The 17,444-nt window shown below is 41.2% G+C and overlaps 1 protein-coding gene across 1 annotated transcript in view; it reads left to right on the top strand.

Moving 5' to 3' along the window:
- The first annotated feature begins 362 nt into the window (after positions 1–362).
- Positions 363–17,444, top strand: part of STAB2 (stabilin 2) — a 168,632-nt gene continuing 151,550 nt past the window's right edge. Inside the window, exons 1-5 of the mRNA XM_070370245.1 lie at positions 363–439; positions 4,508–4,642; positions 7,322–7,437; positions 16,463–16,548; positions 17,342–17,411. Of these exons, the coding sequence (XP_070226346.1) occupies positions 363–439; positions 4,508–4,642; positions 7,322–7,437; positions 16,463–16,548; positions 17,342–17,411 (484 nt within the window). The remainder of the gene's footprint in view (positions 440–4,507; positions 4,643–7,321; positions 7,438–16,462; positions 16,549–17,341; positions 17,412–17,444) is intronic.

Genomic DNA, 17,444 nt, shown 5'->3' with positions numbered 1-17,444 from the left:
CCAGAGGAGGATGGGCAGAGCAGTGGGAGGCAGGAGCTTTTTCTTGGGAGTTTCACAAGGCACAAAAATTCCGGATCATGTCTCTGCCTCGGCCCCTTCAGGATATCCTGTCATTGAGCCAGGACATGTATACAGTTGAGAGTGGCCGATTTCACCACGACCCCTAGATTGGCCATTTTTCCTGTCTAGAGGCAGCTCTCGCATATCATCTGTTACAATCCAGGAAAAAAAGGAGAGGAAAAGATTTAAAAGCAAACACTGAAATGAGAAAGAATTCACTGGGCGTTAATCAAGCTAAATTTAAGTAGCTACACAGTCCTGACAGGTGCCTGACGCGGAGAAGCAGCGAATATTTCCTCACCATGCTACAAAGTGTAATACTTTTCTTTCTTGGATTGGTGGTACAAAATCTCTGCTTCCTGTCCGAAACTGCAGAACAGGTAAGATGAAACTTATGTTTTTTAAAAGTTTGTTTACCTTCACGGTTGTGTTTGAAACCTTTTCCTTTCCTATGTGGTCATGAGTAAAGCGTACTCTCTGGGCTTCACAAAATAAAAAGCTTATGGTGAATAGGATGCTAACAAGGATCCATCTGTCTGAAGGGGTACTAACCCAGTTGGTTCTATTCTGTGCTAAAATGTGATCACTGGGATCTCTGATTTTAGTCCTGACATTCCTCTCTCCATTGTGGATTTTGCTGTCTTTTCTGTTTGTTTTAATGAATCCCTCCCATTACATCATTCTGAATGTTGAAAATAACAATGACTGTAGAGAGATGAGTAGAGAGGAGCTCTGGGGAATTCCAGGTCAGGTCATAACTGATTGAGAAACACAAGGTCACCAAAATGCCGGGAATCCATCCATCTACCTACCATGAGTTGTAGTCAAAGGACCCAGGGTAGTGGAATCAATGGCCTGATGAAGGACACCAGCACGCCTGCCTGTCCAGCAGATTCACGTGAGTTGTCATCATACAGCAGGTTCAGAACCAGCTCTGCCGCAAGTCTAGGCTAGAGGAGGGTATGTGAGGGACCTCCCTGGCAGTCCAGAAGTTAGCACTCAGGGGCCATTGGTTTGATCTCTGGTCAGGAAACTTAAGACAACATAAGCTGTGCAGCCAAAAAAATATAGGAGTGTATGTGAGAGATGATCTAAGTGACTTATTTAAAATGCATTTCACAAGTTAGGATTTCTGCTTTATGACTAATAAAACATAAGCATGACTCTGCATCTGTGCCAGGCAATTTCTTTACATATATATAGATATAGATATAGATATACACATACATACAGTCTTTTTTCATATTCTTTTCCATGATGGTTTATCACAGGATATTGAGCATATCCTGTGCCATGCAATAAGACATTGTAGTTTATCCATTCTCTGTATACTAGTTTACATTTGCTGATCCAAAATTCCCAATACACCCCTCCCATATCCCCCCCACCCCCTTATCAACTACAATTCTGTTCTCTATGTCTGTGAGTCTGTTTTGTGACAGGCAATTTTTTATTTTATTTTATTGAAGTATAACTGATTTACCATGATGTGTTAATTTCTTCTGTACAGCAAAATGACTCAGCTATACATATCTATTTTTTTCATATTTTTTCATTATGTTTTGTCGTGGGATGTTGTATAGTTCACTGTATTATACAGTGGGGCCTTGTTGTGTACCATCCCACAGATAATAGTTTGCCCCTGCTAATCCCAACATCCCCATTGTTCCTCCCCGTGCCAGGCAAACTTTATCAATACCAATTTTACTCCAGTTGACTATACTCTGATAACGTTTTTCACTAAAATGTTGGAAGACAGCATATGGGTTAAGTGCTCCAGCTCTGAGATTAGATAGGGGCAAGATTGAACAGGGGCTTTCTTGTTGAATCAAGATTGAACTAACAGCTATTTGAGGACCAGTGACTGGACTTCTGTAGTGATTCAGACGGTAAAGAATCTGCTTGCAATGCAGGAGACCTGGGTTCAATCCCTGGGTCAGGAAGATCCCCTGGAGAAGGGCATGACAACCAACTCCAGTTTTCTTTCCTGGAGAATTTCATGGACAGAGGAACCTGGTGGACTACAGTCCATGAGGTCACAAAGAGTGACTGAGTGACTCACACTTTCACTCCTTTTTCACTCTCTATGCTCCATGGCTTACTAACTGTTGAACTCTGAGTGTGTTACTTAGTCCCTCTAAGCTTCAGTTTCTCCCGTGACATTGCTCCACAAACAACAGTAGCTGAGTTTACTCTTCAGATGGGACCATGTGAGAGAAATAATGAGCCTTTCCACTTGAAAAGAATCATTTGAAGGTCAAGGGATTTCTTGAAAAGACAGTATTAATTCTGGCTTGCTAAGATAGAAAAGACAAAGTAATGTCACCTCATATACTTATCTAAATGGTAAACCCTAATGTAAAGAAAATCCTGTTTAAAAAATGTAGATGCGCCCTAACCATTAAAGGGAAAGAATTCAAGCCATATCTAAAAGTGGCTTTTATTTGTCCACAAAGAACATTCCAGTGCTATTTTGGTTCATAATGATCACCAAATGAAACCTTCCAGTAAAAACAGATGTTTGTTTTCCATATGACACTATAGTGTGTAGGGAAGAGCAATGGCTGATCAAGGAATCAAAATCACTGACAGTGTGACCTTGGCTGAGTCACTGAACCTCCCCTACCTCAGTTTTCCCCCTGCTAAAGTGAGGATAATGATACTTCCTCTACTTACCTCTACAGTGGTCGAGATCAAATAAGATGGTGTCTTTGGAAGCTTGCATGACATAAATTTCCCTGTAAATGTAAGCTTTCTTCTTATGCAGCCCTTACATATTTCAGTGAATTTAGAAATAGCTATGATGTTCCCACCACCCCTAACCTAGTGCCAGACCCAAGGGATGACAAAGAAATAGGAGAAAGTGGTCCTCTCCTGCAAGGGTCTTTCTAATGGAGAGACCACAAAACATTCTTCACTGACCAGCCATAGGGAGAGGAGGAGTTGAGAGAAGAAAGATGAGTGTGGTTTTGTGGACATGGTGACACAGGGTATTAAAGGAGACAAAGTTTGGGTCACCAAGGGAAGAGGAAAGAACACTCTGATCAGTACAGGCAACAGGCCAAACACAGAGGTAAGAAAAGAGAGCAGCAGGACTCCCCTGGTGGTCCAGTGGTTAAGACTGCATTTGTGTGCAGGTGTGCCTGCTCAGTCATGCCTAACTTTTTGCGACCCCATGGACTGTAGCCTGCCAGGCTTCTCTGTCCATGGAATTTTCCAGGCAAGATCACTGGAGTGGGTTGCCATGCCCTCCTCCAGGGGATCTTCCTGATCTAGGGACTGAACGCATGTCTCCTGTATTGTCAGGTGTATTCTTTACCACTGAACTGTGCTACCTGGGAAGCCTCCAATGCAGGAGGCATGGGTTCAGACCCTGATCAGAGAACTAATATCATTGAATGCTGCATGATGTGGCCAAAAAAAAACAGAGAAGCATCACAGGAACTGACGTTTATGGTCTGTGACATTCCAGATACTGGGCCAGGTGATTTGCACGTGTTATACCACTCAGTCTCAATAACCTGTAGAGTGGTTATCAATATCCCCCCTTTACAGATGATGGCAAAGAATAAGGAATTCATTTGAGACTATATACTTAGCAAGATACAAAGCTTGATTCCAATCTTAGGTCTTTTGAGTCCCAAGTTCAGTCTTTTTTCATTGTACAAAACTGCTGCTTAAGTTTGATGGGAAGATGAAGGAAACTTGAGAAAGAGGGGGAAATCCATGGAAGATCAGTACCAGAATCATGGATGAGGGACCCTGAAGACAAGGCCAAAGTGTGTCTGCATCGTTTACGTTAGCAGTGAATTCTCTGCCACCTGCTGTTGCCAAATTTTTCCACAGTCATTCATTCAATCAACAAATCATTATTAAACTCTACTGTGTACTAGACACTGGTCCACGTGTTCAGAGTACAGCAGAGGACAGTATAGAAAATCATCGCCACCCTCGTGGAGCCCACATCCTAGCTGGATCGTAATGAGATTGTACACGTCTTTGGAGCAGGAACTGTATGCTTCATTTAGCACCTGTACCACATTATGCCTATGGAATCGATGCTGAAAGAATATTCTTGAGACCTGTTGATCAATGAACAATTAACCTTGAAGAACCCGTTTACAATTTCCCATTTGAAAAGTGTACCCTGTGGTATACTTTCAGTTTCCCGTTTGAATATATGTAAACAGTGACATTGCCCTATTTTGCCAGACTCCAGACTTGAGATCCGTGATGGCAAAGGCATGGTACCAGCAGCAGCTTCCCATGGCAGACACTGATCCCTGTTGATCCCAACACTCCTTTCAGATGGAAAGACTGGCCAGTCATCACCTGTCAACCTCATTGCCATTCCTGTCACTTCGTTTACATGAAGCTAATGGAGGAGATTGGCCAATCCAGGCTCTGCTAGTGGGATTTGATTTTTTTTTCTTTTTTGTTTTCACAGGGGAAAAAGATGTGATAAGAAGTCTCTCCTTACAATTAGAACTGAGTGCCAGTCCTGCTCAGTCAACTTTGGAATGAAGTGCCCAGATGGTTACACCAAGATTACCAATGGCACTCCGGGGATCCGAGATTGCAGGTACTCATCATGAGATACTGTATACGTGTGCTGGAGTCTTGGAAATTAAGGGATTGTGAATCCAAATGGAAACATCTCGACTTAAAACTACAAAGCATTTCCATGATTTTTTCTTGTTCTAAGGTTACATTGAGCCCAAACTTCAGCAACTTTGAGTTGTGAGTTGTGAGTCTAAAAATTATATTGCGATTCACATTTTCATACAAAATTGACTACATTGTGTTGCACAGAAATATTCTCCTCTCATCTTGCCCTTCTTTATTTTGAACATCTGGGGTTTGTTTCCTCTGGAAAGAGTTCTAGTCAGAGCATGTTAAAAGCCTTGGGTCTTCCTTTGAAACTAATACAACATTGTAAAGCAACTATACTCCAGTAAAAATTAATTTTTAAAAATACAATTTTAAAAGGCTTTGGGTCTGATAGTCATCTTACTAACCAGCTTTGCACCCTGATACTATAGAACCCAGAGAAGGGAGACAGATTTGTTGCATTTTAGGTGAGTGTTGCATTCTTGAAGACCTCTTTTTGACCTTAAAACTCTCATAATTCAAATTTAATCCTTACAAAGGATGACAAGCATTTCTGCCCACCAGCTCATGAATGCAGCCAGGCAGCTCAAATGCAAACACAAGTTTTAATTTACTCAGTCTCCTAATTTAAAAATTAAACTATTCAACGAGTTTGCTTTTAATTCAGGGGTGAGGGACTGGAAAATTTTTGTATAAAATGAAACAATTAACTCTGTTATATTACACTATTTTAAATTCACGTTTGCTTAATGCAGCTGTGCATCATTACATGCTAAGTCACTTTAGTCATGTCCGACTCTCTGTGAGCCCATGGACTGTAGCCCACCAGGCTCCTCTGTCCATGCGATTCTCCAGGCAAGAATACTGGAGTGGGTTGTCATGCCCTCCTTTGGGGATCTTCCCAACTCAGCGATCAAACCCAAATCTCTAAAGTCTTTTGCATTGGCAGGCGGGCTCCTTACCACTAGTGCCACCTGGGAAGCCCTAATGCAGTTAACGGTACTATATTCTAAAACCCCAAGTCATCATTTTTAATAGAAGTTTCCCAGCATTAACTGGCCTGGTATTAGCAAGGATGTGCAGCAGTTGACCACTCAGTTACTAAAGTGGGCACACATTTGCAACCAGATTCTCTGAGAAAGTACATCAGAAAGATTTGGGGCTCAAAGTTAAAATTATAGGGGGACTTAGAATATTCTTTATACTGTACTCTTCACGACCAAAGTGGGCACTGGGTTATGTGTCCCCGCCCCCACTTCTTCCCCTTCCCACAAACACAAAGAATATGATTATTGCACTCACGCTGTCTATTTTAGAACTGGGGACTTTGACATGTCACTCATTTATGCTGAAACAAATCCAAGGCTGGTTTTTTTAATATAAAATTTTAATTGAAATATAGCTGATCTACAGTGTTAATTTCATGTAGACTGCAAAGTGATTCAGTTATATACATGTATTCTTTTTCTTTATGGTTTATGACAAGATACCGAATATAGTTCCCTGTGCTATACAGTAGGTCCTTATTGTTGATCTCTTGTATATATAATTGTGCATATCTGTTAATCCCTCCTAATTTACTCCCCCCCCCACTTTCCCCTTTGGTAACCATAAGTTTGTTTTCTATGCCATGCCTGGTTCTTGAGGGGACATTTCATTTTCTTTTGTGCTCTCTATTTCCCCTTCTTTGTGAAGAAATGTCCATGCCAGTATGTTCAGCCTTTCAAAGAAATAATCAACTCTATCTCCAACTTGAGTGCCCACAAAGCCAGTAGCTCTGCAGTTAATCAGCAATGTTCCAGGAACTGGTTTAGGGATACAACCTTGAACTCAGCATCACACTATTCTTAATGGCCCAATGAAAAGAAATGACAGGAAGAATGCTCTAGATACACTGCAGTCATGTCCTGGAATAAGCCATCCATGCAAAGATCTCTGTAAATAGACAAATGTTTAACCTCTGTAGTATATCTGTTCCTCAGCTGGTACAAAAACTGTTCTAAGGAACTCATGATTCTCTCTCAAGGAAACCATGGCAAATATTGCTCCCTACCACAATGGCACCCCACTCCAGTACTCTTGCCTGGAAAATCCCATGGACGGAGGAGCTGGGTAGGCTTCAGTCCCTGGGGTTGCTGAGGGTCGGGCACGACTGAGAGACTTTCCTTTCACTTTCACTTTTCACCTTAGAATACCTCTCACAGAAATTTTCCATCTATAGCATCTGCAAAAAATTTACAAGTCCTAAATGATCAGTTTATTTTGAAACCACAGATACTGTGCATCACATAACGCTTGAACTTTCCCTTCTTTTACTGGCTGCCAGCACAGTCAGAGACAAATCTGACTAGTCTACATCTAACATATGCCTAGAACCTAATATTATTTCTTTCATCAATTAACTTTATTTCTAACAGTTTAGATATTTCACCCTTATTTCATCCTTCCCTGATTTTTTTCATCCAGCTCTTACATTAAAGATGAATCACGATCAAGCTTTATTTTACCTAGGAAGCAAAATGTGTTCAATCTACATATTTTAAAATATAGGCAAATGTAAAGACCTGAATAAAAACCTATGGCAACCTCACTGCCCAGAGTTCACTGAGTTGCTGTAATCATGGGTGAACACTCACTGTTTCCCTTCAAGGTACACCTTTGAGGTCAGAGCATACTCCCTCTCTCTCCCCGGATGCCGCCATATCTGTAGGAAGGACTATCTCCAGCCTCAGTGCTGCCCAGGCCATTGGGGCCCAGACTGCATGGGTAAGTGGCCTGCCATATTTCTTTGATATTTGCTTCTCAATGTCTCATTGTACAGGATATCAAGAGGAAGGAAGCCTGATAAAAGAGACTGTTAGCATCTTTTTCTAGAAGTTCCTTTTCCATCCATATGTGGAAAACCTTTTCAGCCCTGTCAGCTTTTATATTGATATCTGCTTTTCTCTCCTTAGGGATCCCTCTTTAAGACAATTCCTTTACAAGCCAGAAAAGGGGGCAACTGAAAGGATATTCATTTTTATAAAAGACTTTACTAGCCATAGAAATGGAGAAGGAAATGGCAACCCACTCCAGTACTCTTGCCTGGAGAATCCCAGGGATGGAGGAGCCTGGTGGGCTGCCGTCTACAGGGTCGCACAGAGTCGGACACGACTGAAGCGACTTAGCGGCAGCAGCCATAGAAAGGGAGTAAGAATGCCGGACTAGTATGATCTCAATACAATTTTCTTTAAGAAGACATTTGATTACAGTATCTCAAAGACTGTAGTTATTGTTTAGCAACCAAAATAATAATTAACTCTTCTGAAAAACTTGTCTTAGGATGCAATAGCAAACTCTGTAATGACCAGGTTCCACTGTAAGAAAAACCACCAGCCAAACCTGAGTCAGTGGTATGGTTTGAACTCCTGTGGTCCAACATAACATTTCTCAGCTGAAACTGAACTTCTTTTATAGTACAATTTTTTTTTAATTTAATTTTCTTTTACTTTTTTAAATTTTATTTTATTTTTAAACTTTACATAATTGTATTAGTTTTGCCAAATATTAAAATGAATCCACCACAGGTATACATGTGTTCCCCATCCTGAACCCTCCTCCCTCCTCCCTCCCCATACCCTCCCTCTGGGTCGTCCCAGTGCACTAGCCCCAAGCATCCAGTATCGTGCATCGAACCTGGACTGGCATCTCGTGAAACTGAACTTCTATCTTGATTAAAGATGTTGACCCTCAAGCAGTGACTAAGTCCCTGATAACAACATGCTAATTACATGAGATCCCTTTTGGAGAGGGAAGGATAGTAAAAATCAGGCATTTTTATTCATGAATTTACCATTCATTTTCCATCTTCTAAAATGTAATGAAAACATCATAAGGATCTACTTAAAGGGAGAGATTAGTTCTCTTTTGCTTTGTGTTTTCTCATTAAAATAACATGAGCAAATTGTACATAGCTTGTAAAATTTAGAAAGATATAAAGAAAGAGGAAAAAGTAGTGACTTGTATTCTATCACACATAGAAAACTATAAATACTTTGGCTTATTTCCTTGTTCCTTTTTCTCCCCATATTGCTTGTAAATAGTTGAGCCCATATTATATGCATAACATTGCCTGTTTTTTTTTAACTAGTGATTAAATGAACAATAATTTCAATACTCAATACTGCTGACATTAGGTACTAGAGAAGTACTCGGCCTATATAATCTGATTTAATTCTTAAAACAAAACTTTAAGTTATACTTTCTTATCCCCATCCTTCCTATGAGAAATACAATTTAAAGATTGTCTCTTGCCTCTCTCTTTGGAGTCAGTAAATAAAGCACATTCAAGTTCAGGGCTGCCTGTCACCAAAGTCTGCTCTCTTTCTACTCTGTCCCACTGCCTGGAGCAGAATTTGTCTTAAAAGAATAAAAAAGGACTTCCCAGTATATTTCTAATTTCTCTTTTTTTCTACAAGTAGTTTTTATTTGTTCCCATGGTTTTATTAATTGTAATTGTTGTACAATATTATATAAGTTACAGGTATACAATACAATGATTCACAATTTTTAAAGTTTACACTCCACTTATAAAATACTGTCTATATTCCCTGTGTTGTACAGCATATTCTTGTAGCTTATTTCGCACCAAATGGTTTGTACCTCTTCATCTCCTACCTCAATATTTGCCCTTCTTCCTTCCTTCTCTCCCACAGGTAACTACTACTTCATTCTCTATATCTGTGAGGTTGCTTATACTGACTAGTTTGTTATAATTTTAGACCCCGAATATAAGAAACATACAGTATTTGTCTTTCTCTGACTTATTTCACTTAGCATAATACCCTCCAAGTTCATCCGTGTTGTTGCTAATGGCAAAATTTAATTCTTTTTTTATGACTGAGTCATATTCCATTATATATACCATACCTTCTTTATCCATTCATCGGTTGATGGAATCTTGGGTTGCTTTAATATATTATCTTGGCAATTGTAAATAATGCTGATATGAATATTGGGGTGCGTATCTCTTTCAAATATATACCCAGGAATGGAATTGTTGGATCATATGGTAGTTCCCCGGTGGCTCAGACAGTAAAGAATCTACTTTCAATGTGGGAGACCCGAGTTTGATCCCTGGGTCGGGAAGATCCCCTGGAGAAGGAAATGACAACCCACTCCAGCATTCTTGCCTGGAGAATTCCATGGACGGAGGAGCCTGGCAGGTTACAGTCCATGGAGTTGCAAAGAGTCAGACACTACTGAGCTACTTCACTACGGTAGTTTTGATTTTAGTTTTTTGAGGAACCTCCAAAATGTTTTCCACAGTGGCTATACCAATTTACATTCCCACCAATAGTGTACAAAGGTTGCCTTTTCTCCACATCCTTCCAACATTTGTTGGCTGTGTTCTTTTTGATGATAACCATAGTGCCAGGTGTGAGGTGACATGTCATTGTGGTTTTGATGTGCATTTTCCTGATAATTAGTGGTGTTGAGCATTCTAATTTTTCTTCTGTTTGGTAGGTCCCTTCAGCCCTCCCAGTCAATTTCTGGATCATGCTCCTTACCCTGGGAAGCTCATGGTTTGGGGTTTAGGGTACCCTGGCCCTTCTCTGTTAACCATTCTGCTCTGTTTCACCTTAACATGTTGGCACTTTGTGTTCTAAGAGTTGGTCACATCAGAATGAAGCAATTAACCCAGACATCCAGATGTCGTGAACTTTCTTTTAAGCACCAGATAGGGTCATGGTCACATCCGGTTCACAGAATCATCCTCATAAAATTGAATTTTGTATTTGCTTTTCTGTTTCTAATCCACAGAAACTAATGTGATCTTAAGTTAATTAGACACATAGTAGACAAGAAAAGGCTTTGTCTCAGATGCAGTAGTGAAAGTGAGCATATCCAGTCTAGTGAATAACAGACCACAGCCCAGAGAGCAAAAGAACCCAGGGCCCGCTACCAGAAGTTTGAGGTTTGAACCTATTGCCCTCATCACTAATTTGGGCAAATGATTTGCTGCTTCTCCAACAGTCTCCTTAGCTATCAAATGAGGGTAGAGAGTCCTACCTTACAAAACTCTAGGAGGGATTTTAAAACATCAATATAGACAAAACTACTTAATAGAGTTCCCTGGTGGCTTAGACGGTAAAGTGTCTGCCTACAATGCAGGAGACCTGGGTTCAATCCCTGGGTTGGGAAGATCTCCTGGAGAAGGAAACGGCAACCCACTCCAGTACTCTTGCCTGGAAAATCCTATGGACAGAGGAGCCTGGTAGGCTACAGTCCATGGGGTCACAAAGAGTCGGACACGACTGAGTGACTTCACTTTTCTTTCATGACACAAAGAAAGCTTTGTGTAAACATTTTATGTATGAATACATGAGAGAATCAGAGTCAAACAGACCTCTGATCATGAAAGGCAGATAAAATGACTCCCTTTCTCTGAGCTCCCTTGAAACAATGAGGCATTCATAAAACAGTCAACAGGATTCAAAATCTCTGGTGGGTTTCATGCATCACACTGGCTATACCAAAATTGTGGCAATACTTGCACCTACAATAGAAGGAGTCACAGATTTCCTTGAATGTTCAGGCCTTTCCTTGTGATAGGTCTCAAGGCCGGAGAAGCAAAATGTGGAAACCAAGGTCAGGACATTTTTCTGCTGTTGTCTCGTTGGGGCAGAAGGGCACTCCCGTTTATCTTCATCTTCCAAACATACCAAACATCTCAAAAGGCTTCCTTCCTTTGACTCAGGAAAGAGATAAATGCTCTACTTGGCTGTGTATTTCACCTCTCCCATTTTGCAGTGATGACAAGTGAGATCTTGATTATTGCTTTACATTGCTGAAAGGATAAGGCCATTTCAGAGCCACTGACATATGTCCATCCTTCTTTTTGAGGAAGTGCAAGCCCTGGAACAGGCTTCTTTCCAAGGCAAGGGAGGAATCCACTTCCTTCTCAATGCGTCTGACAAAGACATTCACAGTCAACACCTCTGGGTTACTTTTAAAATTATTTTCATAGTGCCTTATTCAAAATTAGATAATTCGATAATAAACTCTGAAAACTTAGAAAACACAGAAAAGCACAAAGTAAAAACTGGCTCATTTTCTAAAATTAGGAATAAGGCAGGAATTCTCCCCTGGGGGAAAAAAATATGTCATCCTGATGTCAGGAAGATGTTTCTACTCAGGTTTACCTTGCATTTCCCTCATTAAAACTTGTACAACCTTATCAAAACTGTGTATGGGAGTCTCTTCCCATAAGCACAAAAACATTTTTAACCTTGAAACTTAATCACATTTGAACAAGCAATATTCTATTTCAGAGGAAATGGATGTTTCAATTTGAACATCCCAGTTCTTTTTTATCCTACTATGAACTTTAGCAGATTTGTTCAAAATCTCAAGAGCGTCAGAAAAACAATGTGGGTGCAGGGTTACACAGAAACTCAATTGTTTCAATCTGATTATTTCATCTAGAAATGGCCTTGATGCTTTGTGAAGTCAATGTCATCAAATTAGGCACATTTATTTTTTTGCCTCGTGTCACTGCATCTTCAGACTTCTTATCCTTTCCTCTTGTATGTTTCCTGCCATTCACTGCCTGGGTTGCAAATAATGGACTACGTGGATTAGAAAGCACTCTGTGAGGCATGTCCTTCTTGGCTGTGAGTGACAAATTCACACTGAGTTCACACAAGGAAGCTAGTTTCATATCAGTTTCCCAGGCAGACAAATCCAGCTAGAGCTGTCAGTGGAATATTCACCATTTTTACGAAGCAGGACATAGCCTCTGTCCAGCACTGTGCAGCAGGCTTTGAAACAAAGACAGTGACACAAGTGGCCACCTCTGGAGTTCCTTGAGAGATAAAGGGAGGTCCCTGGCCTCTTGCTGGCCAGGAAGTTCATTATCTGCCTTTGAAAGAACAGAACGTCTGATGATTTGCTGACACCTTGTCGGGGTAAGCCTCCTGCATGAGCAAAGTCACGATGTGAGACCCTCAGAGCAGTGCTGACCAAAGGGAAATGTGATAATGACCGAAAATAGCTTTATCAGCTGCCTGAGCTCTCCCGCAGGTTTCAGAAACATGCCTTGAGAACAAATTCTAGAAGAGCTTTTTCAAGGGTGGTTGCTGAGAATGTCAAGTCTCACCAACTTTTTTTCCCTAATGAGGGCCTGTTGTTGTTGGTTCAGTTGCTCAGTCGTGTCCCTCTTTGCAACCCTGTGGACTGCAGCACGCCAGGCTGCCCTGTCCTTCACCATCTCCGGAGCTTGCTGAAACTCACGTCCATTAAGTCGGTGATGCCATCCAACCATCTCGTCCTTTGTCATCCCCTTCTCCTTCTGCCCTCAATCCCTCCCAGCATCAGTCTTTTCCAATGAGTCAACTCTTTACATGAAGTGGCCAAAGTATTGGAGTTTCAGCTTTAGCATCAGTCCTTCCAATGAACACCCAGGACTGATCTCTTTTAGAATGGACTGGTTGGATCTCCTTGCAGTCCAAGGGACTCTCAAGAGTCTTCTCCAACACAGCAGTTCAAAAGCGTCAATTCTTTGGCACTCAGCTTTCTTCACAGTCCAACTCACATCCATACATGACTACTAGAAAAACCATAACCTTGACTAGACGAACTAGACGAACCTTTATTGGCAAAGTAATGTCTCTGCTTTTCAATATGCTATCTAGGTTGGTCATAACTTTCCTTCCAAGGAGTAAGCGTCTTTTAATTTCATGGCTGCAGTCACCATCTGCAGTGATTTTTGAGCCCAAAAACATAAAGTCTGACACTGTTTCCACTGTTTCCCCATCTATTTCCCATGAAGTGATGGGACCAAATGCCATGATCTTCGTTTTCTGAATGTTGAGCTTTAAGCCAACTTTTTCACTCTCCACTTTCACTTTCATCAAGAGGCTTTTTAGTTCCTCTTCACTTTCTGCCATAAGGGTGGTGTCATCTGCATATCTGAGGTTATTGATATTTCTCCCGGCAATCTTGATTCCAGTTTGTGTATCTTCCAGTCCAACATTTCTCATGATGTACTCTGCATATAAGTTAAATAAGCAGGGTGACAATATACAGCCTTGACATACTCCTTTTCCTATTTGGAACCAGTCTGTTGTTCCATGTCCAGTTCTAACTGTTGCTTCTTGACCTGCATACAAATTTCTCAAGAGGCAGGTCAAGTGGTCTGGTATTCCTATCTCTTGAAGAATTTTCCACAGTTTATTGTTATCCACACAGTCAAAGGCTTTGGCATAGTCAATAAAGCAGAAATAGATGTTTTTAGGGACAACCTAAAATATTGACTCTTTTAATCCATAACCACAGTGTATCTGGGATTTTTAAATTATTTTTGTCAGTGTTTTATAGATTTCATCTTACAGATTTTGCACAATTCTTGTTGTATTCACACCTGAGTTTTGCCTTTGGTGTTAAGTTTACTTATATACTTTTATTTCAGTTATGAGCAGCTTCATGTTAGTTTATAGAAACGTAATTGATTTTTGTTTATGTGTCCTGAGAACTTATAAATTCATGTATTAGTTCTAATGAATTTTTGGAGATTGTTTTGAATTTTCTATGTGGAAAATCTTATTGTCTGAGAATCAAGAAAATTTTCATTTCTTTTCCAATCTGTATCCATTTTGAGTCTTTTTTTCTTACCTTACTGCACTGACCATGTTATGTTCTTTATACCATTGGATTCAGTGGGCATAATATTGTTTAGAATTTTTTAATGTTCAATATTTATTCTAGATTTTAAAGAATTTACATCTATGTGGGGCTTCCCTGGTGGCTCAGATGGTAAAAGCATCTGCCTACAATGCGGGAGACCTGGGTTCGATCCCTGGGTTGGGAAGATCCCTCAGAGAAGGAAACGGCAACCCACTCCAGTATTCTTGCCTGGAAAATCCCACGGACAGAGGAGCCTGGCAGGCTACAATCCATGGGGTCACAAAGAGTCGGACACGACTGAGTGACTTCACTTCACTTCATTAGGGACATTGGTCTATAGTTTTCTTGTGATGTATTTGTCAGGTTTGGGAATCAGAGTAATGATGCTCTTTGTATAGAATGAACTGGGAAGTGTTCTCTCTTCTTCAACTTTTTAGAAGAGTTTTTTTTATAATTGATAAGATTTCTTCCTTAAGTGTGAGGTAATATTCACCTAGAGTCCATCAGCGTGGAGTTTTCCTTGTGGGGAGGATTTTAACTTCAAATTAAATTTCTTAAATAGATACAAGGATATTCAGGTTATCTATTTTCACTTAAATGATCTCTGGGGTGTGTGTGTGTGTGTGTGTGTGTGTGTGTGTGTAGTCACTCAGTCGTGTCCGACTCTTTGCAACCCCATGGACTGTAGCCCGCCAGGCTCCTCTGTGCACAGGACTTCCCAAGCAAGAATACTGGAGTGGGTGGCCATTTCCTTCTCCAGGGATTGAACTCAGGTCTCCCAAATTGTAGGAAGATTCTTTACCACCTGAGCCCCCAGGGAAGATCTTTGGTAGTTTGGAACAATGAATTTATTCACCTCATCTACATTGTCAAGTTTTTGGCATAAAGTCATTCCTAGTATCTGCTTCAGATCAGATCAGATCAGTCACTCAGTTGTGTCTGACTCTGCGACCACATGAATCGCAGCACGCCAGGCCTCCCTGTCCATCACCAACTCCCGGAGTTCACTCAGACTCACTCCCATTGAGTCAGTGATCCCATCCAGCCATCTCATCCTCTGTCGTCCCCTTCTCCTCCTGCCCCCAATCCCTCCCAGCATCAGAGTCTTTTCCAATGAGTCAACTCTTCCCATAAGATGGCCAAAGTACTGGAGTTTCAGCTTTAGCATCATTCCTTCCAAAGAAATCCCAGGGCTGATCTCCTTCAGAATGGACTGGTTGGATCTCCTTGCAGTCCAAGGGACTCTCAAGAGTCTTCTCCAACACCACAGTTCAAAAGCATCAATTCTTCGGCGCTCAGCCTTCTTCACAGTCCAACTCTCACATCCATACATGACCACAGGAAAAACCATAGCCTTGACTAGATGAACCTTTGTTGGCAAAGTAATGTCTCTGCTTTTGAATATGTTATCTAGGTTGGTCATAACTTTCCTTCCAAGGAGTAAGCTCTGCTTATTATCCTTTTTAATGTCTCTAAGATGTGTGGCAATGTCTCCTCTCTCATTCCTGCTATAATCTGATGAAAAATAATTTCTAAATGAAGGCATTAGACTGAGATCATCCTAAAGTTACAGAGTATACCTTTTGATCTTGTGTCCCCAGTGTTAATTGAAATCTAGAATATAGGCTCCATGTGGGCAGGACGCCTGGCCTTCCACCAGCTGCCCAGGGCTGCACTTTCCTCTGAAGCAAGTCTTGGTCCACTTAAATGTCCAGACACTCACTCCTCGCTAAACTTGTTCACAGCAGACCTTGGCTGAAGCACTATGGACCCTGCCTGGTGCCCTGCCCATACACAACATAACCGTCCCCATGCAAAGACCCACTGACTCATCACCTCCCAGCAGCCTAAGAAGCATAAAACCCCTGGGGTTGTAACAGGGATGAATTAATTAGTTGATTGTAAAGTTAACAGCAAATGTTCAAGAAAGGGCAGAAGGTCTGACAGGTCCTAGTACAGTCCCTGACTACATTGTGATTCCTTCCTCTCCCCTAAGTAACCTTAGATGATGCCTGCACGGTCTTCAATTATTTCTTATCCCTGGCACCTAGCAGATGCTTCATGCATCTTTGCAGAATGCTTGCGTGCAGTTTCAAATGAATATATCTGCTCTTTGATTCCCCAGAGTGCCCGGGAGGAGCAAGGTCCCCCTGCAGTGGCCGGGGCCGTTGTGCTGAAGGCATGGAAGGAAATGGAAGCTGCTTATGCCAAGTAAGTTCAAAACAGTGTTCTCCTTCCTGACTCTGCTCTCTCCTTACCTGTTGTCCCTCTGTAAACATGCACTGGGTGAAGACTCTAAGAAGCAGCGATATTAGTGGGGGTGGGTCGAGGAAGTGTATGCACGTTACAGTCTGGGGGACCTTAGAGCAAGTCAGTTAACTGCTCAGCCTTAAGTGAATCCATCTGTAAAATGAATTTAATAATAATACTGAAGCAATTATACTTGTTGAAAAACTGAGAAGAGAACAATGCAGAGCTCTAGAAATTGTGTCATTGTTACCCTTCAAAGTCACCACTTTTGGCAGACTAGTCTTTGGAGCTGTACTCAGACCCATAGGAGAGCGCTTGGTCTGCCAATTGAGGAATTTCTTTGCTATCCCATGAAAGGGACTTTTTGCAAGCTTCAAGCCTTACACTATGGGAATACAAAGAAACCCTCTGAAAAGAATTGAGCTCAACTGTCTTTAGAATTGCAAAACTGAGAATGTATTCATTTCACCCTTGGGTGGATTTAGGATGTGGCCATCAGTGCTGATTCTCTAGTTATACCTTTGAAGCAACTTTCTTCAGAAGAGCTCCAGATTCTTAGTTCCAGACTGATTCAAGGAATGAATGTACAAATTATAACACAAAAAAAGAGCAAAGAAGAAAGAGAGTTTCAGGACAGGCACAGAGGGAAGATCCATTTGAGAAATGAATGCTGACCAGAGAGTCAGAAATCTATGGTCTTCGTGGGTAACACAGATTGCTTGGGTCTAACACCCTCCCCCCTGGTGTCCTGCAGGAAGGATTCAGTGGAACAGCCTGTGAAATCTGCGCTGCTGACAACGTATTTGGGCCCAACTGTTCAGCAGGTATGTCTCACTTTGGTGTCATCAAATGCATTT

This window comes from Bos mutus, chromosome 5 (genome assembly GCF_027580195.1).
Source record: "Bos mutus isolate GX-2022 chromosome 5, NWIPB_WYAK_1.1, whole genome shotgun sequence".
Lineage (NCBI taxonomy): Eukaryota > Metazoa > Chordata > Mammalia > Artiodactyla > Bovidae > Bos > Bos mutus.
Note: the sequence above shows the minus strand (reverse complement) of the source record. Positions and strands in the feature narration are given on the sequence as shown.